General features: G+C 35.4%; 2 protein-coding genes across 4 annotated transcripts in view; one reads left to right on the top strand and one right to left on the bottom strand.

Moving 5' to 3' along the window:
* LOC136026308 (uncharacterized) overlaps positions 1-25930 on the top strand; it is a 77024-nt gene that overhangs the window by 32820 nt on the left and 18274 nt on the right. Inside the window, exon 3 of one of the 3 annotated variants that reach the window (XM_065702725.1) lies at positions 664-1128. The exons of the other annotated variants lie outside the window; for them this stretch is intronic. The gene's annotated coding sequence lies outside the window, so the exon portion shown is untranslated. The remainder of the gene's footprint in view (positions 1-663; positions 1129-25930) is intronic. 3 annotated transcript variants of the gene reach the window in all.
* On the bottom strand, positions 12051-20540 carry LOC136026306 (uncharacterized). Its single transcript, XM_065702721.1, has 2 exons — positions 20330-20540; positions 12051-14117 (listed from the first exon to the last, which is right to left on the bottom strand). Exons 1-2 carry the CDS (start codon positions 20514-20516, stop codon positions 13396-13398), a joined length of 909 nt encoding a protein of 302 aa, XP_065558793.1. The 5' UTR covers positions 20517-20540; the 3' UTR covers positions 12051-13395.

Here is a 25930-nt window from a genome sequence, read left to right as displayed (position 1 = left end):
ATGTTGAGTTATTTTTTAATGTTATTTTTCACCACATTTTGGCCATCAAAATAATTGCATGTCAACTTAGGGTGGGGGCAAAAGAGGGATTTTCCCCGCTGTCAAACTTTACTTTTTTGAATGCAATTTTGAGGTATTTTCATTGAATAATACGTATTTTGGCATTGTCATTGTCTCCCTTTCTCCTACATTTACTTGTATTGATACAGTGATCAGAAGAAAAAGATTCTGTTAAAGTTCATGAGATGGGGATTTTAATATGTTTTCGTCATTTCTCAGCAAGAAACAGAATAGAAATTACAAAGAGTCACTTTTTTACGTTTGAATATATCAAACTTCTGCGTTTTACGACTTTTTGCTAATAGAACCAACAAAAATACAGTATGTTGTTTTGAACAAAGTAAAATTACAGTTGGATATGTGAGATTCCAGTTTTTTCAATTCCTGTAGAAGTTTAAAATTTGAAATTTTTATGTTTTGCTTGTTTGTTGTATAATTCTATGACTACATAACAATATGAAAAAAGAAATAAAGGGTGAGATTTTGTTTAAAGTAAAAATTCTTCTATACATCGGAAGCTCATGGTTTTTTCATGTTTCCTCCGCATGCTTCAAGTCACTGCGCTTTATTTGAAAAAATACATACCTCCCCTTAAAATTATAGATGCAACTCTTTCTTGCCTTGGTGATTACAGTTGCGACGGTTGGACCAGGGGCATGGACTCTAAAAGCCGACTAAAGGCACCAACTGGCAGAATTTTAAATTATATCGCTCCAAAAGCTCAGTGGCATCACTTACCTTGACCGATTATCGAGCGAACTACTGCTATCCTCCTTGGACTACCCTCAAATCATCATGCCGACCATCAAACTCTAATAGTTTCGATGGTTAGGACAGGTTTGGTGTATGTTTCTATCCCAACTGCTCAAAGTAGCCTTGAAGGAAGAATAAATGCCTCTCGCCCAAGAGGATGACCACCCAATGGCTGGTGGGAAAACTTTTTAGACCACCCCGACTCAGTACTGCTGAGGGCTGCAACAAATAGGAAGGCATAACAAAAACATTGTTATGATATCATTAGAGGAGAAGCTTCAAATCGGCCGATCCGGCCAGATAGGAGTTAAGCAAGTAAGTAAATAATATTTGTATGTTTTTCTTGTATTTTTTTTTCTGTTAATCGAAATTAAAATCCTCCTGAAACTACAAAATTCAAATTCTTGTTCTCATTGTTCGGTAAGAAACTGAACTTCTTGACCCAAAATAAGATCATTTTATCCTTAATCGTCTGACAAGAATGTTGAAAGATATTTTGCTATATTAATTACATCATTACATGCCTTTATAACAAAATTCTCAAGTTTTTTGACAAATCTTAAAAAAAGCACTACTTTCTAAGCCTCTTATGACTCAGTTTTTGTTTCTAACCTGCTTCCAAAAATATTCAAAGCCTATATGCTGACCATCAGATCTGACGATTTTCTTTTGTCCATTCGACCTTGGAACTTAGGCAGGAATAATTACGGTTTCCAAATTCACAACGCTGACAACACTGACAATTATATGGCACCACCTTTGGTATTTTTTACCTTAATTTGATTTTAATTGACCAAATTGATGATTGCTCAATTTGATGGCATATTTTGATAATATCACATCCTTCCCTTGCGATCACTGTCTCTGCATCTCTTTTTCAAATTCTTTCTTCATCTCTCCTTTGTAATTGTGCTTTGTAGTGTAAGAGTTTAAACAGACGAGTGTCCTCCCTCTCCATAATAGGACATTAGGCCTTTGTAAGGATATTTGCTAAGTTTTCTATGCTAAAATATTTGCTCTCGGGTCTTGTATGTTCAGAGGCAACAACCCAACACAAGGGCTCATCAGGAGAATACGCACTTGCCTATAGGGTTTCGGCACTCTAAATTCCCTACCCAGGCAAGTGGCATGCCTACCATAAATACCCTATGGTATCCCCGTGCTAGGTATCACCCCCAAAATATATGCCTATGAAAAAACAAAATGAAAAAATATGAAAAAACAACCAATTAACACCAAAACAAGCTTATCATACCTTGGTTGTCACCCTCGTATATTTATGTTACAAATTCACAGTCTATATTAATACTAAACAATTATAAAAAAAATTATGATATCAAATTATTCTTTATTGATGTAAATGTGACCTAGATAAAAATCGAGGAAATGAATACAAAATAAGACCATCTGAAATAACAATATATGCAAAATCCTCCGGAAATCCCCTGTCAAAAATTAGGGACACGCCAAACTCAATAACAAAGAAAATCAAATCAACCAAGGATTTCGCTAAGTATTTCAAGATAATTCTTTTGGTGTTCATTTAAAAGTTCATGATAATGAAAACTAAATATTTTAAATCGCCAAGTTAATTTATTTGCAGAAAAACCTCTTAAAATCAATTTTTGGCTTAAAATTTTACATCTATTTTTAAAATCAATATAATTTCTGCAAATTCTTGCATATCTAAGTAACTGTGAGTAAAATGCTGAATATGTGATATTTGAGTGTATATTACTTTTAGGGAACGGGAAATTGATCGCTTCAAAATTTAAACCATCCGTTTTATTATACATTTTAAACCCTAATTTATTATTATCGGAAATATTAATATTCAAATCTAAGAAATGATCTTCTAGACCAGTGCCGTGACTAGGTTCAAGAGTAAGTTCTGATGGATATATATTTTTAGAAATATCAATAAATTCCTTACAATTTAAAACCAAACTATCATCTAAAATCTTTTATTATTTGACAAAACATATTTTAAACTATTTGGATTATTCTTATCCATCATATATTTATATTTGAGTTGACTTAAAAACAAGTCAGCTATAAATGGGCTGGCATTGCCCCCCATGGGAATTCCCACGATTTGCTTGTAGAAATTACCATTAAATCTTATATAAGTATTATATAAAACAAATTCTAATAGATCAAAAATCATATCTAAGCTGTTACATCTCGAGCTAACTGTAGTCTTAAAGTAGTTTGTCCATATAGCTTTTTTATTATAAGTATCTAATTTTAGGAACCTCTGACTAGATAAGAGGACAGATATATATATATATATATATATATATATATATATATATATATATATATATATATATATATATATATATATATATATATATAGATATATATATATATATATATATATATATATATATAAATATAGCGGTTACAAATATATTTTTTTAAACAACGAAGGGGAAATACGGATCGGGGGCAATGAAAGGGGAAATTTCTGATGGAAATACGGAAAACCGGTTTTGTCAATGAATATACAAAAAACAAATGTTTTTAAAAATATAGGGGGACAATTGTTCTAAAGTGAAAATTCCCCCCTGTACCCCTCTCCCAATTGGTACCACTTTCTGTACTATTTGCTTATGTATCTGCTGCTTTCCATTAATAAATCTTGTCTTAACTCCGATCTGATGTAAACACAAACCAAATTTTCATTTTCCTGAGAACTTTATTTTTCGTAGGTGACGTGAAATTTGATGGCTGATGTGAAACACCGTCAGAACCCAGCCTAAAACATGCAGCAAATACAATGGCAAAATTGTTCACCGAATAAGCATAATTTTTTTTCGAGTACACCTAATCAATGAGTCAAACTGTATAGATCGCCGTATTTTTTATTTTTTTTACAAGCAAAACTTTCCAATTCTCCCATCCTTTCTCCTCTTTAGTTTTAGGTTAATATTTTCGTAAGAAAGTGATTTAGAATTTGGCTCATTCTCTAAGAAATCTGCCCGCTAAATAGAAAAGCTGTAAGAACCTAGCTTAAAACACACAGCCAATAGGGTGACAATATTTTTTGTGTAAGTTAAATCATTATCTTATGAAGTAATTTCTATGTAAATTTATTTACTCTTAAGTATTTTTGGCCAGAGGTTTGATGAAATTAGAAAGAATGCGTAATTTTGCTGGATTTACCAGGGGTTGAAACTTTGTCGATAAAATGTTCTAAGCAAAATGAAAGTTCATGCAGTGTTGTAAGTCTAAAAGAATTTAATATAAAACCAAATTTCCAATAAATGAAAAAGTTACAACGTAAATTGAGATATTTGTTTGACTTTATTGAGTCAAAATTTACCAAAAAATCGTTCTTCGTAGAGGGACACAAAACCATGACTCCCTCTGCTTTGTTTAATAAAAACAAGAGCTAAGAGCTCATATGGCACTTGTGACGAGTCGGAAGAGCCAAGAGCTCACTTGACATGAGCTCTAGCTAAATTCTAAGAATCAATAGATTGATTTAAAAGGAAAACCAGAGGCTTAATGCCGGTCGAGATTTAAAATAAGAGCTCTGACACACGAGGTCCTTCAAATATCAAAATTCATTAAGATCCGATCACCCACACGTAAGTTGAAATACCTCATTTTTTTCTAATTTTTCCTCCCCCTTCAGCCCCGCAGATGTTCAAATCGGGGAAAAGTACTTTATCAAGTCAATTTGTGCAGGTCCCTGACACGCCAACCAATTTCCATCGTCTAAGCACGACCAGAAGCTCCGAATTAGCCAAAGCACTGGACCCCCTTAACTCCCCTCAAAGAGAGCAGATTCATTCCGGTTACGTCAATCATGTATCTACGAAATTTGTTTCTTCTACCCACCAAGTTTCATCCTGATCTCTCCACTCTAAGCGTTTTCCGAAATTTCCGGTTTCCCCCTTCAACTCTCCTCAACGTCGCCACATCTGGTCGGGATTTTGAATAAGAGCTCTGAGACATGAGTTTATTCTAAATATCAAATTTCATTCAGATCTGGACACCCGTTCTTAAGTAAAAAATACGTCAATTTTTCTAGTTTTTCTGAATTAACACCCATCCCCCCTCCAACTCACCCAAAGAGAGCGGATTCAGTCTGGTTATGTCAATCACGTATCTAGGACTTGTGTTTATTCTTCCCACCAAGTTTCATCCCGATCTCTCCACTCTAAGCGTTTGCCAAGATTTTCCGTTTCCCCCTCCAACTCCCCCAATATCACTGGTTACGATGGGGATTCAAAATGAGAACTCTGAGACACGAGGTCCTTCGAAATTTCAAATTTCATTAAGATCCGATCACCCATTAATAAGTTAAAAATATTTCTAATTTTTTTTCAAATTTCTTCTCCCTCCAGATCCCAGATGGTCGAATCGGGGAAACGACAGTTCTCAAGTCAATTTGGGTAGGTTTCTAACCTACAGTTTTCATCGTCCTAGCATGTCCAGAAGCACCGAACTCCCTAAATCACTGGACCCCCCCCCCTAAATCCCCCAAAGATATCATATCTGTTCCAATTACGTCAATTACTTATCTGAAACTTGTGCTCATTCTTCGCATCAAGTCTCATCCTGATCTCTCCACTCTAAGTGTTTTCCAAGATTTCTGGTTTCCAAGATTTCTGTTTCCCCCCTCCATCTCCTTATGTCCCCTTATCCAATTCAAAATGAAAAAAGAGCATCTGAGACATAAGATCTTTCTATATATCAAGTTTCATTTGGATCCGATGACCCATTCGTAAGATAAAGATACCTCAGTTTTCCCATCAGTTTTTCCCTCCAACTCCCCCAAAGTCACTGGATCTGGTTCTGATTTAAAATGAGGGCTCTAATGCACAAGCTATATCTAAATTTCAAATTTCATTAAGATCTGATCACACGTTCGTAGGTACAGATACCTCATTTTTTCGCCTTCTTCCTAATTACTCCCCCCTCCCCCAACTCCTCCAAATAGAGCAGATCTGATCCGGTTATTTTCAGTCACGTATCTTAGACTTTTGCTTATTCTTTGCACCAAATATCATCCTGATCTCTCTGCTTTAAGTGTTTTCAAGATTTCAGCCCCACCCCAAGTCCCCTCAATGATACTTGATCCAGTCAAGAATTTAAAATTAGAGGTCTGAGTTACAAGGTCCTTCTATATATGAAATTTCATTAAGGTTCGATCACTCCTTCGTATGTTAAAAATACCTCATTTTTCTGAATTTTTGGAATTAATCCTCCCCTCCAAGTCCCCCAAAGAGAGCGGATCCGTTGCGGTTATGATAATTGCGTATGTAGGACTTGTGCTTATTTTTCCCGCCAAGTTTTATCCCGATCCCTCCAGTTTAACTGTTTTCCAAAATTTAAGGTCCCCCCCAATGTCACCGTACCTGGCCAGGATTTGAAATAAGAGCTCTGAGACACGATATCAATCTAAGTATCATATGTCATTAAAATCTGATCACCCGTTCGTAAGTTAAAAACACTTTATTTTTTCTAGTTTTTCCGAATTAACCGCCCCCCCACTCTCCCCAGATGGTCGAATCGAGGAAACGACTATTTCTAATTTAATATAGTCTGGTCCCTGATACGCCTGCCAAATTTCATCGTCCGAGCTTATCTCTAAGTGCCTAAACTAGCAAAACCGGTATAGACAGACCGACAGAATCTCAAAAACAAGCTTTTTACCTGCAAGAAAGGAGCGATGTTAAAACTTAAAACAAACAGAAATTATTTCGTATATGAAAGGGGTCGTACCCTCTTCAACGCATCACTCTTTACGCTAAAGTTTTTTATTGTTTTAAAAGTAGAGTTTTGACAAAGAGTGAAACTTTAGCGTAAAGAGCGAGGCGTTGAGGAGCGGACAACTCCTTTCATATACGGAATAATTTCTGTTTGTTGTAAGTTTTAATGTTGTTCCTTACTTGCAGTTAAAAAACTTTTTCTTAATTTAATTTCTGAACGTTTTTCACTAGTACTACTACTACTACTAATAACTCACTGCAGCACCAATTTGTCTGAGGCCAGCAGAGCTACGCAAGCTCCTCCTCCAACTTAATCTATTCAAGGCATCCCTCCTTACACCCTCCCAGGAAGTTCCCATTTCCTTTAAATCTTTATTTATGACATCCTCCCAGCCCAGACAAGGACGACCTGCTTTCTGTGTAGCCCCAGACGGTTGGCCAAAAAGGACAATCTTCGGCAATCTGTCATCCTTCATCCAAAGAACATGGACTAACCATCTCAACCTTTCTTTCATTATATCCCTAGAAAGCGGGATTGAACCATATTTTTCGTACAGCCTACTGTTTGAAATACGGTCAGTCAGCCGGGTACCCAGAACAATCCGTAGACAATTGCTCTGGAAAACATTTCGTGGAAAACGATCAAAAATTACTCCGTATATGAAAGGGGCTTTCCTCCTCAACGCCCCGCTCTTTACGCTAAAGTTTTTTACTGTTTTAAAATGTAGAGTTAAGAGAAAGAGTCAAACTTTAGCGTAAAGATTTCTGATCGTTTTAAGTTTTAATGTCGCTCCTTACTTTCATTTAAAAAAAAAACTTGTTCTTTTTTATTTCTGGACGTTTTTGAATTAATGCATGGTTTGATCTTGGCTCTCCGCATATAAATAATTAAAACAAAATTTGCATATTAATTTTTTGGGGCTAAATGGCTTTTTCATAGTTTTAATCGGAAGATTTTGAGAAAAAAACTTATAATTTTTACGAACGTTTTCGTAAGTAAAAAATATACATAACTTACGAATTAAATTACGTCGTGAACTTCAATATTCGTATGTTTTTATTGCGTATATGAGGGGGCTCACCCCACGTCGATACCTCGCTCTTTACATTAAAGCTTAAATTTTGTCCCGATTCCTTAAGAATGAGCCTGAATCACAAAGGCCGTAGAATAAATAGTTGAAATTACTAAAAATACTTTAGCGTAAAAAGCGAGGTACTACGAGGAGGTAAACCCCTCATATGCGAAATAATTTCTGTTCGTTTTAAGTTTTAATGCTGCTTCTCACTTTCAGTAGAAAAAAACTTTTCGTATTTGTTTTTTCATTGTTTTTTTAAAATAGTGCTAGAAAATTCTGCGCCCCTTCCATTGAAAGTCTCTTCCCCCATGAGAAGCTCCTCTATGGAAAGATCCTCCCCCCCTCAAATATCCCCCCAAAACCAAAAAATTCCCCTGAAAACGTCTGTACACTTCCCAGTAACCATTACCATATGTAAACACAGGTCAAAGTTTGTAGCTTGCAGCCCCTCCCACGGGGACTGCGGGGAAGTAAGTCGTCCCCAAAGACATAGTTATTGAGTTTTTCGATTATGGTGAATAAAATGGCTATCTCAAAATTTTGATGCGGTGACTTTGGGGAAAAATGAGCGTGGGAGGGGGCCTAGGTGCCCTCCAATTCTTTGGTCACTTAAAAAGGGCACTAGAACTTTTCATTTACGTTAGAATGAGCCCTTTCACGACATTATAGGACCACTGAGTCGATACGATCTCCCCTGGAAAAAACAAAAAAAAAATAAATACGCATCCATGATTTGTCTTCTGGCAAAAAAATGCGAAATTCCACATTTTTGTAGATTGGGCTTGAAACTTCTACAATAAGGTTCTCTGATACGCTGAATCTGATGGTGTGATTTTCGTTAAGATCGTATGACTTTTAGGGGGTCTTCCCCCCTATTTTCTAAAATGAGGCAAATTTTTCAGGCTCGTAACTTTTGATGGGTAAGACTAATCATGATGAAACCTATATATTTAAAATCAGTTTTAAAATTCCATTCTTTTGATGCAACTATTGGTATCAAAATTCCATTTTTTAGAGTTCGGTTACTATTGAGCGTGGTTGCTCCTTACTACAGTTCGTTACCACGAACTGTTTGAAAATGTGGAATTGTGTATTTTTTGTCAGAAGGCAGATCACGGATGCGTGTTTATTTGTTTGTTTGTTTGTTTTGTTTTTTTTTCAGCGGTGAACGTATCGACCCAGTGATCCTAGAATGTTGTGAGAGGGCTCATTCTATCAGAAGTGAAAAGTTTTAGTGCCCTTTTTAAGTGACCAAAAAATCGGAGGGCCCCTAGGCCCCCGTCCCACGCTAATTATTTTCCCAAAGTCACCGGATCATTTTCTGAGATAGCAATTTTATTCAGTGTATTCGAAAATCCTTATAACTATGCCTTTTAGGACGTCTTACTCCCCCACAGTCCCCGTGGGAGGGGCTACAAGTTGCAAACACTGACCAGTGCTTACATATTGTAATGGTTATTGGGAAGTGTACAGACGTTTTCAGGGGCGTTTTCATTTGGTTGGGGGCAGGGGTTGAGAAGAGGGGGATATGTTGGGAGATCTTTTCATGAAGGAATTTGTCATGGGGGAAGAAAATTTCCATGAAGGGAGTGCAGGATTTTCTAGCATTATTTTAAAAAAAAACAATGAAAAAATGAATATGACAAAGTTTTTTCAACTGAAAGGAACAAAATATTCCTGTTATTATTTTCCTATAAATATTCCGTAATAATTTCTGTTAAAAGGAACAGAAATTATTACGCATATGAGGGGCTCACCTCCTCCTAATACCTCGCTCTTTACGCTAAAGTTTTTTTTAGAAATTTCAACTATTTATTCTGTGATTCTGTGGCTTTTGTGATTCAGGGGTCATTCTTAAGAAATTGGAACAAAATTTAAGCTTTAGCGTGATGAAGGGGTGAACCCCCTCATATATGTAATGAAAATATGAGAATACAGAAGTTCGTTACGTAAGCTAATTTGTAAGTTACGTATATCTTTAATTAATAAAAATTTATTTTTACTAATAATTTTACTAATAAAAATATTCATAAAAAATTAAAAGTTCTAGTTGACTTTTTAAGTAACCAAAAAATCAGAGGGCAACTAGACCTCCATCCCCGCTCCTTTTTTTTCTCAAAATCATTCGATCAAAACTATGAGAAAGCCATTTAGCCGAAAATAAATAAATAGGCAAATTTCGTTTTAGTTATTCATCCGCGGAGAGCATAAATCAAAACATGCATTGATTCAAAAACGGTTAGAAATTAAATTAAATAAAAACAAGTGTTTTTGACATAGAGTAAGGAATGACATTAAAACATAAAACGAACAGAAATTACTTCATATATGTAAGGGGTTGCTTCCTCATCAACGCCCCGCTCTTCGCGCTAAAGTCCGACTCTTTCTGTTAACTCAATTTTTAAAACAGTAAAAAACTTTAGCGTAAAGAGCGGGGCGTTCATGAGGAAGCAGTCCCTTTCATATACGAAGTAATTTCTGTTCGTTTTAAGTTTTAATGTCACTCCTTACTTTCAGTTAATTTTTTTTCAATTTAATTCATAAGAAAACTTTGGTTTTCTAAGAATCCTCGAAGAAAGCTTTCAACTAATTTTGGTGTTTAGTTTCGAATTAATCAACTGAGGTATTTTAAATAGCCTATCCCTAGGAAAAAAAGTAGAAAAAACAATAAATTTTGAAATGCACTCCATGCATGCCGTCACAGCTTCATATACATAGGCATTTTGTACTTGAGAATGATAGTGCTCTTTTGCTCATTTTCTCTTCTCCCTTGGTCGGTAACCAAGCTTTTCAAGACACAGCCAAATATATTACTATTTCTCGGCTGAAGCCTCTCGCCAAAGGAAGCTGTCTATCAAAACCTTTCACTAGACTTGATAATTGGTGCTATTTGAAGTTTTGACAATCGACGGTCTCTAGAGAATTAAAAGACAGAAGGCTAACCTAACTTCAATTTTGAAGCTTCATGTTTTCAAGTTCACTTAATCACGGCCTTAAGAAGAATACTTATTAAATTAATGCATATTTTGATTTTGGCTCACCCCACATGAATAATTCAAACGAAATTTGCCTATTAATTTTTTTTTTGGCTAAATGGCTTTCTCATAGTTTAAAACCGACGATTTTGATAAAAAGGGGGTGGGGGAGAAGGTCTAGTTTCACTCCAATTTTGGTTACTTAAAAGGCAACTAGAACTTTTAATCTTTTTATAAACGTTTTTATTAGTAAAAAATATACTTAACTTACGAATTAACTTACGTAACGAAATTCTATATTTGTATATTTTGATTATGTATACTTGGAGGCTCTCCTCCTCGTCAATACCTCGCTCATTACATTAAAGCTTCAATTTGGTCCCAATTCTTTTAGAATGACCCCTGAATCACAAAAGGCCGTAGAATAAATAGTTGAAATTACTAAAAATACTTTAGCGTAAACAGTGAGGTATTGAGGAGGAGACGAACACCCTTATATACGTAATAATTTCTGTTCTTTTTAGGTTCTAATGCTGCTTCTTACTTCCACCTGAAATACTTTTTTTATTTGTTTTCTCGTTGTTTTTTTTAGATAATGCTAGAAAATCTTGGGGCCCCTTCATGGAAATTTTCTTCCCTCATCATAAATTCCTCCTTGGAAAGATCCTCCCATGTAGCCCCCCTCCTCCCGACACTTCCCACCTCTTTAACGTGAAAAAGTCCCCCTGAGAACGTATGTACACGTCCCAATAACCATTACTACATGTAAACAAATGTCAAAGTTTGTAAATTGAAGCCCCTTGCAAGGGGACTGTGGGGGATTAAGTCGTCCCAAAAGACGTAATTATTAGGTTGTTCGACTATGCTGAACAAATTGGATATCTAAAAATTTTGATCCAGTGACTTTGGGGAAAAGTGAGTATGGGAAGGGGGCCTAGGTGCGCTCCAATTTTTTTGTCACTTAAAAAGGGCATTAGAACTTTTAATTTTTGTTAAAATGATTCCTCTCCCAAAATTATAGGACCCCTGGGTCGATACGATCCCCCCTGGGGAAAAGAAAAAAAACTAACACGCGTCCGTGATCTTTCTTCGGGGAAAAAATATAAATTCCATATTTTTGTGGATAGGAGCTTGAAACTTCTACAGTAGTGTTCTCTGATAATCTGAATCTGATGGTGTGAATTTTGTTAAGATTCTTGGACTTTTGGGGGGTGTTTCCCCCTTTTCTAAAATACGGCAAATTTTCCCAGGCTCGTATTTTTTGATGGGTTTTGAAGCGTAACTTCTGATAAAACTTATATATTTAGAATCAGCGTAAAAATGCAATTCTTTTGATGTAGAAATTCAATTCTTTCGATGTAACTATTGGTATCAAAATTCCATTTTATAGATTTTCGGATATTATTGAGCCGGGTCGCTCCTAAATAATGATTACCCTGTATTTCTTATACAACTGGTTCTATATAATTATAAGTGTATTATTACAATAATAATTTGCAAAATAACAGTTATTAAAAATTCTTATAGGCTGGTTAAATTACGATGCAAATATAAACACCAAAAGGTAAGTTCAATAAAAGTCGAAATGTAAGCACAAATAAAATATGATTTATGGAATTTTGATATACAACACAGAGAGCGTGGATGAATCACTAAGTGCTTCGAGGTAAACAAAACATTATGTCTGGAAAGTCTTCATTTTCATCTTTCGTTTTGTCTACTTTACTAGTGTTTTTTTACGATGGGCAATAGGTTTCACAGGTGTCCATACATTGACCATCTATATTAGTTTTACACATCCATGATTAATTATGCGTCACATAATCACTGACGATTAAAAGGAAAGAGAAATTAACGAAAAATAACCGGTATGGGGATGAGGAACAAGAATATGATTGGGTTATAGTTGTCCCATAAATCTGTGTTAAATCCTAATGATTACACGCTCTGTTGCTTCTTCAAGAATGTTTTTTAATATTTGTATTGATCAAAGCTCTTTTTTTTCAAGTCAACCAGCACATATTCTGTAGCCATTAAGCTTTCATTTTGTTAGCCATCTTTATAAACCTTTATCGCAGAGGCCCCCAAACTTTATTTCATAGACCACTTTAAACATTTTACTGGTTCCGGCGGACCCCCTTCAGCTAAATTTTTACCATATTTCCAACACTTGACAGAAACGTGAAGATCAGATCTACCAATGGAAATTCACTTTTGCTTAGTTCCAACCACAAATTAACAGTTTTCGAGAAAAAAAGTGAGAAGTGATTGGTTGATTAATAAACTAATTGTACAGTGAGTGTTTGTCAAAATTCAAGCTTGGCCAATCAAAAAATTGCGTCGATTCAACTTAATTTTTTTACATCTACTCACAGCACAAGGAACCAATTATGATTGCACGCTTAATTACTTCTTCAAGATTGTTTTCTAAGATTTGTATGCATCAAAGCTCTTTTTTTCAAGTCAACCAGGGCATATTCAGTAATTTTGTAAGCCATCTAAGTTAATATCAATACCGATCAATTTAAGTGATGCTTAAGCTCCAATAGCATCAGATAATAACGTCACCATACGTCATATAATCATTGTACGACTATACCACCGTATGACATAATTATTTAGATCAACCATGACATCAGTCCTGGTAATGCCAATCAATCTAAGCAGTACTTGAGCTACAATAACGCCATCTAATAGTGTCAGCATGCGTTATACACTCACTGGTGATGGCAAGGGATTAAGGTACTAGCAGGAAATAGTCCATAAGGTGGTACTGAAAAAGAATATGATGAACTTGTAATAGCCTTATAAAAGTGTGTCAAATCTAATGATCTCTCGCTCTATTGCTTCGTCAAGATAATTTTTTAACACTTTTATTGATCTAAGCTCCTTTTTCAAGTCAACCAACAAATTCTCCATGGCCATTAAGCTTTCATTTTGTGAGTCATCTTTTAAGTCTTTACTAGAGACGATAATATCAGCTATGTTAATTCCAATACCAATCAATCCAAGAGATGCTTGAGCTGCAATAAATTCTTGCGATGCAGTGACTAATATTGTTCGAGTAAGTCTGCTCATCAAAATAGGATCAATTTTGAAGTCACGAACAATTCCATTTATTCCCTCCTCATTTTCTTCGTATAGCCGGGTAAGAAGTATCCACATTTTCATTTTTATCAGGGCTTCTGAGCCAGACTTACTTTCCATTAATTGTGAATAACCATCTCTAAGTTGTTCATTGTTTTCAAGAAGATCAAAAAATTCTTTACAAAATGCTGAAATATCTACCATTGAAGTCTTTAGCTCCCTACTCATCTCGATATCATCTTCAAGTTTCGCTTGAACTCCAGCACATATCTTTTTCGTTGAAGATCCATTTTTTAGGACTGAGCTACCCATTGCTATCATTCCAGCTCCTGAAACTACTGTTCCAAAGGCTGTTAAAATTAAAGATGTGGCTGCAGTCACTGGTGCCAGAACAATTCCAGTTAAACTTAGAGTGCCTCCGACAACTCCTGCCGAGGAGCCTGTAAGATAAAAACTATAATGTTTTTCAGCATATATAGAACACTCACAACTACAAAGATAATAAAATTTGCCAAAAGTTTTTCTTTCCTTCATTATTTGGCATAGTTGCTTGACTCAGTTAAACAATAGTGGTAATAAGGATCTTTCATTTTTGGGCAGTGATGTGAATAAAGCAAGTAGCACCAACAACGCTGAATTAAAACTGAGTTCTATTTTTCTATTTTATCTTGGTAGGCCTACCCAGCTATAGATCCCGAATGGCTGTTGCTCAGAATGTGAAGAAGAAACGATATCGTGAAGAAGACTTATTATTAACTCGTTTTTTTCAACTCACATACCCAAATATATTTTTTTGTTTTTGCGTTTGTCACATAAGTCTGGTGAATTGGTAAGCTATTTTAAGACCACTTTGAAATATTCAACTAACTCCAAATTTACCAATATATGCACTTCTGGTTGGAGTGCAATAATGCAGTATCCAAAATTCACCCTCTCTTGTATACTCCCCCTCTCAGCGCCCTTGACACTTATAATGAAAGTCTATTCACTGGAATTGAAGATTTCTTGAAGTCCTGAGCATAGCCTGACTAGACGTAGTTTTAAACCGTACGACTACACTTGTTTTTCCGCTAAATTTAGTTGATGCATCAGAGTAGCATTGAACAATAAATTGGGCGTGGCAAAAAGTATAAAAAATCACTATTATGTAAGATTGGATAATTTCATGAGGATTTATGCAAGATTTGCCCCTCACTCATACTATTTGTCTGGGCTTCGTCTCCAATTGGACAATGGCTTGATTTTAATTCGAGCGGGGATACCACTCGCCTGTGACCATGGTATTCCAAGTTTCAATCTTAGATAAAATAATTTTTTGTCTTGGAGATGGATACAGACTTTTTGAGTCAAAACAAATAGATATTAAAAATGAAACCCATTTTTGAAATAGACTAAAAAGTAGAGAATAACTTTTTGTCTATGAAATCTATGAATAAAAGTAAATACGAAGGATATATGCATACATTTAATAACTTTAATATGTACATAAATTTTTCAGACTTGTACCATTTCGTAAATAACGGATATTCTGCTTTTGGGTGAACATTTTGAATCCATGGGAAGTATTACTTTAAATGTAGGTAACCACACACAGTGACATGTTATGATAATATAAAATGGCAAAAATATCTATGATTAAAAACTATAAACAGTTTTAGAACATAACATTCAAAGTTAATTAAACACTTAAATTGCTTTTACTCTAAACAACTCACTCAAGTGGATAGACAACTCACCTTTGAACGTGGTGTTTCCAGTTTCAATGAATAAAATTAAAAACAATTCCGATATTAGAAGATTTTTTGTGAGGCTTCAGAAATGCTAATAGAGTAGGGGAGATACAGCCAAGACGGTCCTCTGCGCTTTAAAATTTGAAGGTTTGTAGCACTGCAATCTAATAGTAACAGTAAGGTACAGCCATCATAGCCTTCAGTTGTGTCGAAAAAACAAGAAGATTGGCTGGTAAGTTTTCAAGAAAATTCTAGTTGATGTTTTAAGAGACAGCTTTGGAAAAACTTGATGTGAACTATATGTTATGATATCTCCGGTCTGGAAAATACTATGAACAGTTCACCTCCTGGTAGTTACGGTCAGGCCCAACAATCAGGATGGGTGACATCGGAAATATATCCGGACACTCTCCAATATTTCACCCAGCATGCCAACTGCGGATCTGAGGAGAGATCCTTGCTTGTCCTTGACATCCACGAATCACATATTTCACTGGAGGTCAATTTTTACAAGGAGAAGAAAATGGACGTCCTCACGTTGCCACCCAACTGTAGCCATAAGATGCAGCCTCTTGACATCGCCGTGTTTGGTCCTTTTAAGCGGTATTACATTGATGTGTGTAACAAGTTTATGCTCCAAAATCCTAACAGACGAATGTTAATCCACGACATCGGTGCATTTGTTGGTACTGCGGTTCTAAAAGGCTTCTTAATTGAGAATATCATGAGCGGGTTTAAGAAAAGTGGGATCTCTCTGTTCAACCGGAAGGTATTCGGTGACCATTAGTTTTTATCTTCCTACGTGTCGGATAGGCTGGAACCCAAAGAAAGCCCGGAAGTTCCCTCTCCTACTAGTTCAAATGAAAGTGAACGAGGTCCCTCCAACCTTTCGACCGACCAAACATTAACAGCCAGCATGGCCTCAAATGCTTTCACACCAGAAGTCGTCAGATCGTTCATGAAAGCTGGACCAAGGTCAGAAAAACCTATGAACGCAAAAAGCTCTCTTCTAAAATTCTCACTGACACACCATAAAAAGAGTACCTTGAAGCAGAACTTCAATTAAAAGAAGCCAAAAAGCCAAAGAAGAAAAACATAGCTGAACAGAAGGGAATAGCAAAAAAAACATCATGACTGACTTTGATGAGGAAGAAGACTTTGTGCTTAGCGATGCAAGCAGCGACGAGAGTCTTCACATCGGAGATATTGACGAGGATGATAAGGCTTTTTTAAGACCGGAAGGAACTGAAGAAGGCGATTTTGTTTGTGTCAAAGTACTTGGCAAGCGGATAACGTCATATTTTGTTGCAAAGGTCTTAGTGAAAGACAAGATTAAAGATGAGATTGAAGTACTCTTTTCGGAGAGGATTTTTCCTCTTCCAAAAGAGACGACTGAAAAAGGACGCTCTGATGAAACTGCCAAAGCCTATCCCGTCTGGAGGAACGGCAAGGCAGGCGTCACTACACACATTTGGAGTTGATTTTTCTGGTTTCAGTGTGTTATAAAAAGCAAGTGCAGACATTTTACTTGCTTGATGCATTATTAGTTGATTGGTAGCTATTTACTTGATATGTTTATAGGAAATATATAGTCGAAGATTATTACGAAAATGATGGTCCGTCTTGCCCCCTCTGGTGGTCCGTCTTGCCAGCCCCTTTAAATAGGGTGGTCCTTCAGACTTTTTTTTTTCCAAAATCTGCGTTTTCTCAGAAACCCTTTGGAGAAAAAATTGAAAAAATTAGCAAGGTAGCGGGGATGAATAAGCGATCCGACAGAACAAATTGTGTTTCGGTCTACCAGAAACAGAAAAGGCACCATTGGAAAAACCGTTACTGGGTTCGTCTTACCTGTTTCTCCCCTATATGTTTGAAAACCACATGTATTTTCATTGAGGCACATTTTGGAAAATTCTTTTTATTCTAATAATGTGCAAAACGCATTGAATTATTAATCTAGCAAAAAATGTGTAAAATTTTTTTAACTCCATAAAATCGATTCTGGTATTTAGACCACTAACAGTAGAATTATTTCTAAAGGGTTTGCTTTGTTATTTAGCTGGCAAAGGCAATTTTGTTGTTTTGTTTTTCAATATACAAAAAAGACACTTTTCAATGAAAAAACTCCAAATAAGGTGTTTTACTAGAGGGATATACCCCTCCCCAAATTAACGCACCATGCTCATGAGATAATCGTTTTCTGCTTGAGCTTTGTAAAATTTGACTCAGCTCTTTTGTTAGTGCTGTTACATTTTGCATCAAGTCTGTTTTTAACTCAACCAAGCTACTTGGTTAACACTTTTATCTTTGTGATTAATGACGTATTTGTTAAATAGAACGGGAGAAGAAATTGCACCTTTACGGACCCTCCTTCAGACAGGGGTTTTTCTAACTTGAAAAATTGGGTCCTTAGATTTTGAAAAGGAAAAAATGCATGTCACAAAAAGCCTAAATCATGCAACAATTCAGACCCCTCTTAGAAGCAAGAAGGAGCGTTACTGGATGGACAGGGAAGGCCACGGCTTGACTGACATCAAGACCTCCAAGAAACAGGGGTAACAGTCTTTCAGTTTCTAATCCCATGATTTCTAAATAACTCAAAAAATTATGTGCTAATCATTTTCAACAGTAGTTGAACAAGTACTTGCTGTAGCTTTCACAACAGCAAAATTATTCGGAAGCGATGCTACTTCATAATATTAGGAGCCTTTTTTGCCCCTCATACGCATCCTTATATTACAGAAAATCATATTTTCCATGTAGTTTTTTAAGGGTTTACTTTCAATAGTATTTGATAAGGCCTGGGGCTCCTCAGAGTAAGATTCTGGGCCCAATGCCCCATATTTTTTTACTATAACACGATGCATCAGACCCTCCATAAGCATGATAGCCCTTTAAAAACTTCCCTATCCCTAAAATAAAATCTTCTGGAGATAGAAAAGCGGCCTGATTCCGAAACTTAATTGCATCCTAGACAGAAGATACTAATCACCTGATCAAAGTTTGGTGTCAACATGCTGATTTTATTTTCAATGGTGAAGCAATTAATAGATTTGACAAACTTTTTTTTTCTTGGACTCATTTCTTCTCAGATATCTCTTACAGCACATGTGTTGGTCGGGTCCGATCCTCCTTTTCGATAAAAAGTCTATTATTTACTACTTAAAAAACCTCTTATGTTCGAGCTCGATTATTCCTCTATGTAACTCGTGCATTAAGCCTATTGTTAAATAGGGATGGCTTCTTTTTGTAGTGGCTCCTAAAATCCTACTGGTACCTGATCCAACATTGAGTCTCAAGGACAAGTTGTAGAGCCCATCGGATTACAACCTATACAACCTCTAAATGAGAGGTCATGGTACGTCAATGGCTGTTTCAAACATCTTGATTCACACTTCCCACTGACAAGTCGTCCCCACTCGTACTGGTATCTGCCAAGACCACACGACAAATACGTAAAACCAGGATATGGTCAGATTACAAGCAAAACAAGACACTTCAAATTGAGCACTTGAAGAATTACAATATAAGATGCTGTACGATCATTAAGAACGGTCTCTTGAAGAATGTTAACCCTCAAAATCGTTCTGTTGGTTTAGTTAATATGAAGTTCAACAGAATCAGCTAGGGAGGTAAACATCTGACTAGTGTCATATCAACCCCAAAGATTTTAGTTGCGTAGTGCCAAGAATTTTATCTTGAAGAAAACACAAGCTGCAGAGTCAATAAAAGAACTTGACAAATTTACTTTTTGTCAAATTTCATTAATTAATTAATATTAATTAATTAAGATAACTAAATTAATAAAATTAATATAAATATATAATTAATATAAACTAATATAAAATCATATTGATTCCCAAAAGCATCAGTAATTTTGGACTTATTATGGATACGGAAGAGAAATTTTTGAAATGTATTGGGTTTGCAGTAGTGTGCAAACGACGGTCTGGCCGTTAGAAGACTTGAGGGTGTTAGTTCTATTCCTGTTTAGAGCAATTTTATTTTGTTTTTGTCTTATTTATGACTTGACATTAATTTCCATTCATTTGAAGTTCAAATCCTTACATGGCTTTATTTCTACTCATATGTCGTTTAATATAGCTCTGTGCGCTTGTTTGAAACACCTTTTTGGGGAATTTTTTCCTAATCTTTGTGACTTTATGACTGTTTTCATTAAGAATGTCTATAATTTTAATGTTTTGGGAATTGAACTTTATCATTTTTTTTTATACCTCTAAATCCTCTGTTAAAGTTGTTCCAGATACGGTCCAGTCACAGAATTATTTAAATTATTCAACAAATTTGTCAAGTTTAGTTGTAACTGAACAATTACCTACTATAGCTTACACAAAAAGCAAAGAATCCTCATGGACACAACACTGTTTCATAATATAAGAACCGGAACTAATAAAGTTGACTTTAGAAAAAGAAACTGGTAATTTTGCAATTTTCTTTTTTTTTTCTTTGTTTTTCCTGACTAGCTCTTTTGTCACTGCTTCTACATTCCCCAACAAATTTGTTGCTTATTCAGTTCAGTCACGTACTTATTAAAAATTTGTAAAATTTTGTGTTTTAAAATTTAGTAACAATTAGACGATTCCTTCTGTAGCTTAAACACCAAGGAAAGATTCTAGGCGTCAATAAGGAAGGGTGGTCATCTCTCTATCTTTTTCCATCTCCCCTGAATTTTATCATCCCCTCCCTAGAAAAGTGTCTTTTTTGGTAATATCATTTAAAATAAATAGCCACCCTTTTAGGTTTTGAAAGTGTCTTTCTTTGTATCTGTATTAAAAAAATAATAATTAAAAAACTCCTTGTCTTCTTCCCTATATTCTTGGGACTTTGTGCTCCTGCAAGGAATCTTCCAAGGATTGCACTGATTCATAAATGGAAGAACAGTATGAATAAACCATTAATCCTACCTATAATTTTTGATTTTTTTGTGCTTTGAAAATTGGATTCCAGGTCTTTCGTAACTGCTTCTATATCTTGTATTAAGTTTGTCCTAAATTCAATCCAGTTACTTAGTAAATTATAGCACTCATCAAATTTTGTGTCACAATACGAATAACTAGTAAAAAACCATGATCTTATTTCTGCTTCATTCATTTTTGAAACTACACTGCCCTTAATGCCAGCTGAATCATCCATAATTCTTATCGCTAAGAAATTTCATTATTTTAATCAGTTTCAACAAATATTATTATCTGTTATTTTTGTTCGAATTACTGACACTTCGATGACATCGGGCGTCCTCTGCAAAACCTAGCATCTTTAGGTTTTTTTTTAGTAAATTACAAATTAGAAATTGTTTTCATTGTTGGAACAAGAGAAATAGACTAAGATACGAAAATTCGTTTTCTTTATGTCTTCCCCAACTCGTTTTTTGTTATACGTGGATGCTAAGTTTTTTAACTCTAGTACATAAGTGCTAGGTTTTGGGTGCGGAAAACCGATGTAAACTGCTTTTAGATACTACGGTAGGTACTATAGAAAGCAGGTCGTAGAGAAAACTACAAGGTCGTATAGAGAGTATATCAGATAGAAAAATTTCGACTCCTTCGCTTAGCTTCCGGGGTCGAGATTATGGGTGGTCCATCATTGCTGAAAAGGAATTAAATGTTTTGTCTTTGTTGTTATGTCGTAGGACAGTTGGTATTTTGTAAGTATAAAAATCTGTTTATAGCTAATACAACATTTCTGAGGTTACGCTATAGCGTTGCCTATAGTCAAGGCCATAATCCTTCAATGTTTTATTTTTATTTATTTATTATTATTTATTGCCAGACTACATACGGAAAAGGGGGTTGTCAAGAATTTGAACAGCTTCATTTTATTTGAAATTGAAAGCCCTAGTTCACTTTTTAAGGGTCAAAAGTGATTGGAGGGCAACTAGTCCCACGCCCTCTTTTTCCTAAATACATCTGATCAAAGTTTGAGACAGCCATTTTGTTCAAAATAGTCCAAAGATCATATAACTATGCCTCTAGGCTTGACACAGTCCCCTAGAAGGATGGGGTAGGGGTTGTAAGTTACGCCCTGGATGATGCAAAGGTTTTTATGAAAGGATTAGTCGTACAAAATTTCATATTCACAGGGGGACTCAAACACTCAATCAATCACTCACACTCACTCACCCGGTCCCTCAAACTCACTCTCTCACTCATTTGTACTGACACTCACTCCATCACTTACACTCATTTACACTCACTCACTCACGCTAACATCCAAGTAGAAGAAGGGCTAATAAGCTTTGGAAGGGGCTCATTGAAATGAAAATTGAAAGTTATAATGTTCTTTTAAGAGCCACAAGCTATAGGAGGGTAACTAGACTTTCGTAAGCCCTTTTTTTCCAAACGTATTAAATGAAAATTTTGAGCTAGCCTTTTTTTCAAAATAGTCTAAAGATCAGATAGCAATATGTTCAGGACTGACATAACTTCCCATAGCCAGGGGGTAAGTGTTCTAAGTTATGCCCTGGGAATATATTACGTTTTTATGGAAGGGCTGGTCGTGTAAACTTTGAAGGAAGGTCATTTTTTTGAAAATTGAAAGTTTTAATTCCCTTTTTAATAGTCAAAAATGATTAGTGGTACCTGTTCCCCCATACCTCTTTTTCCTAAACGTATCAAAATTATGATACAGCCATTTTGATCAAAATAGTCTGAATATCATACAACAATGCCTCTGGGATCAACTCAATCTTTAAAGCCCTGAAAAAGGCTATTAAGTATGCCCTGTTGGCATATATTGTTCTTATCGAAGAATTGGTCGCATAAACATTGGAAGAAACTTGTTTGATGCAAGTGTTGTAAGCCCGAAGGCCAAATAACTATTCTTTTGGGGTCGAAATCCACCGGCCCAGGGGTAAGGATTGTAAGTTATGCTTTTGCTTATTGTAACTTAGATACTTTAGTTACTTTGATTAAATAAAACAAACCTTCTGAAAAAGTAGTCTTTTAAAGAAAAGTAAAGGCCGTATCAAACAGTTCGTGGTAACGAACTGTAGTAAGGAGCGACCCGGCTCAATAGTAACCAAAACTCTAAAAAAATGAATTTTGATATCAATAGCTACATCAAAAGAATGGCATTTTAATGCTGATTTTAAATATATAAGTTTCATCAAGTTTAGTCTTACCCATCAAAAGTTACGAGCCTGAGAAAATTTGCCTTATTTAGGAAAATAGGGGGAAACACCCCCTAAAAGTCGTAGGATCTTAACGAAAATGACACCATCAGATTCAGCGTATCAGAGAACCCCACTGTAGAAGTTTCAAGCTCCTATCAAAAAAAATGTGGAATTTTGTATTTTTTGCCAGAAGACAAATCACGGGTGCGTGTTTATTTTTATTTATTTATTTTTTTCCCCAGGGGTCATCGTATCGACCAAGTGGTTCTAGAATGTCGCAAGAGGGCTCATTCTAACGAAAATGAAAAGTTCTAGTGCCCTTTTTAAGTGACCAAAAAAATTGAAGGGCATCTAGGCCCCCTCCCACGCTCATTTTTTTCCCAAAGTCAACGGATCAAATTTTCGAGATAGCCATTTTGTTCAACATAGTCGAAAATCATAATAACTATGTCTTTGGGGATGACTTACTCCCCCACAATCCCTGGGGGAGGGGCTGCAAGTTATAAACTTTGACCAGTGTTTACATATAGTAATGGTTATTGGGAAGTGTACAGACGTTTTCAGGGGGATTTTATTTTGTTTGGGGGTGGGGCTGAGGAGAGGGGGCTATGTTGGAGGATCTTTCCTTGGAGGAATCTGTCATGGGGGAAGAAAAATTCAATGAAAAGGGCGCAGGATTCTCTAGCATTACTATAAGAAAACAATGAAAAATAAACATGAAAACGTTTTTTTCAAATGAAAGGAAGAAGTAGCATTGAAACTTAAAACGAACAGAGATTATTACGCATATGAGGGGTTCTAAAAATACTTTAGCATAAAGAGCGAGGTATTTAGGAGGAGATAAATACCTTGCTCTTTATGCTAAAGTATTTTTAGTAATTTCAACTATATATTCTACGGCCTTTCTGATTCAGGGGTCATTCTTAAAGAATTGGGACAAAACTTACGAGTTAGTGTAAAGAGCGAGGTATTAACGAGGGTACAAACCCCCTCGTATACATAATAAAAATATAAGGCTATGAAAGTTTGTTACGTAAGTTAATTCTTAAGTTACGTATATTTTTTACTAATAAAAACGTTCGTTAAAAATTAAAAGTTCTAGTTGCCTTTTTAAGTAACCGAAAAATTGGAGGGCAACTACGCCTCTTTCTCCACCCCTTATTTCCCAAAATCGTCTGATCAAAACTAAGAGAAAGCCATTTAGCCAAAAAAAGAATTAATATACAAATTTCATTTTAATAATTCATGTGCGGAGAGCCAAAACCAATCATGCATTAATTCAAAAACGTTCAGAAATTAAATAAAAAAACTAATTTTTTTAGCTGAAAGTAAGGAGCGACATTAAAACTTAAAACGAACAGAAATTACTCCGTATATGAAATGGGTTGTCCCCTCCGCAATCCCTCGCTCTTTACGCTAAAGTTTGACTCTTTGCCACAATTCTACTTTTTAAAACAATTAAAAGCTTTAGCGTAAAGAGCGAGGGATTGCGGAGGGGACAACCCATTTCATATACGGAATAATTTCTGTTCGTTTTAAGTTTTAATGTCGCTCCTTACTTTCAGCTAAGAAAATTAGTTTTTTTTTATTTAATTAAACTTAAGATCAGAAGAAATAAAAACCTACATTAACTCAAACTCAAAACAACCAGAAATTAATTTTAAAGAATAAATGAAACCCAAAACGAACAAAAATTAAATAAGCAATCACAGTAAAAACGCACAACAGGTAGAAATATAAATGAATTAATAATCCTAAAACCAGTAAAGCTTAAGTTGAATATACAAATCAAATTTAAAACGAACAAAAATATTTATGTATTGAATTATAAATGAAAACTAAAACGAACAGAATTTAAATAATTAATCATATCAAACAATCATACAAAATGTACTAATATAAAGGAATAAATAAATCTTAAAACTAGTGAAACCTAAATTGAATATGCGAATCAAGCTTGAAACGAACAAAAATCCCTACAATCAAGAGTTTGGATTTAGCCTCCTTCTCTCACTGTAAAAGTCTAAAACCAATTGCGTCATTGGCACTTTGCTGAAAACTATATGTGTCTTGAACATTGTTGAAGATTACATAAATAATCAAACTGAATATTTGATATATAATGACATTAATTTTGATATAATTCATTTTCAGTAAAGGGCCAATGACAGTGTTGGTCTTCGACAAAATTAACATGAGTTGTAGGCTAAATAAAGCTGATAACCCTTATACCTTCTCAAGACCAGAACACAATTTGCACTTTTCTGAAAAAAAAATGACCGTGAATTGCCAGTTAAATTGGCATATGCTGACATTTGTTCGTTAAAGTTTAGATTATTTTTCATTTATAAGAGTTAGAAAGGTGAAAAAATTCCAAAGGTAGTTTGTTTCCAGTAAAGTGCAAATTAACAAGAGCTAATTAAAAGAGCTAAGAGCTCATATGGTGCTTGTGACGAGGCCAGAAGAGCCATGAGCTCATATGGCATGAGCTCAAGCAAAATTATAAAAATCAATTGATTGATTTAAAAGGAAAATCAGAGGCTTAATGCTGGTCAGGATTTAAAATAAGAGTTCCGAGACGCGAGGTCCTTCTAAATATCAAAATCTCTTAAGATCAGATCACCCACTCATAAGTTAAAAATACCTCATTTTTTCTAATTTTTCCTCTCTCTTCAGCCCCCAGATGGTCAAATCGGAAAAAACTACTTTGTCAAGTCAATTTGTGAAGGTCTTTGGCACACCTACCAATTTTCATCGTCCTAGCACGTTCAAAAGCACCAAACTCGCCAAAGCACTGGACCCCCTGACTCCCCCAAAGAGAGCGGATCCAGACCGGTTACATCAATCACGTATCTACAACATTTGCTAGTCAACCCACCAAGTTTCATCCCGATCTCTCCACTCTAAGCGTTTTCCAAGATTTCCGGTTTCCTCCACCAACTCTCGGTTTCCTTCAGTATCACCAAATCTGGTCGGGATTTAAAACAAGGGCTGTGAGACATGAGTTCCATCTAAATATCAAATTTCATTCAGATCTGGTCACCCGTTCTTAAGATAAAAATACCTCAATTTTTTTCCGAATTAACCCCCCCCCCCCCCAACTATTCCAAAAAAAGCAATTTTCAAAATAGTCTAAAGATCAGATAGCAATATGTTCAGGACTGACATAATTTCCCATAGCCAGGGGGTAAGTGTTCTAAGTTATGCCCTGGGAATATATTACGTTTTTATGGAAGGGCTGGTCGTGTAAACTTTGAAGGAAGGTCATTTTTTTGAAAATTGAAAGTTTTAATTCCCTTTTTAATAGTCAAAAATGATTAGTGGTACCTGTTCCCCCATACCTCTTTTTCCTAAACGTATCAAAATTATGATACAGCCATTTTGATCAAAATAG

The sequence above is a fragment of the Artemia franciscana genome, chromosome 4 (genome assembly GCF_032884065.1).
Source record: "Artemia franciscana chromosome 4, ASM3288406v1, whole genome shotgun sequence".
Taxonomy (NCBI): Eukaryota; Metazoa; Arthropoda; class Branchiopoda; order Anostraca; family Artemiidae; genus Artemia; species Artemia franciscana.
Note: the sequence above shows the minus strand (reverse complement) of the source record. Positions and strands in the feature narration are given on the sequence as shown.

Bases quoted from the DNA above. Each gene is read 5' to 3' on its own strand.
- LOC136026306 (XM_065702721.1), bottom strand. From the start codon at position 20,516: ATGAATGAAGCAGAAATAAGATCATGGTTTTTTACTAGTTATTCGTAT. The intron at 14,118-20,329 runs GTAGGATTAATG...TTTATCTTACAG, and splicing joins AAAAAAATCAAAAATTATAG to GCTCCTCGGCAGGAGTTGTC.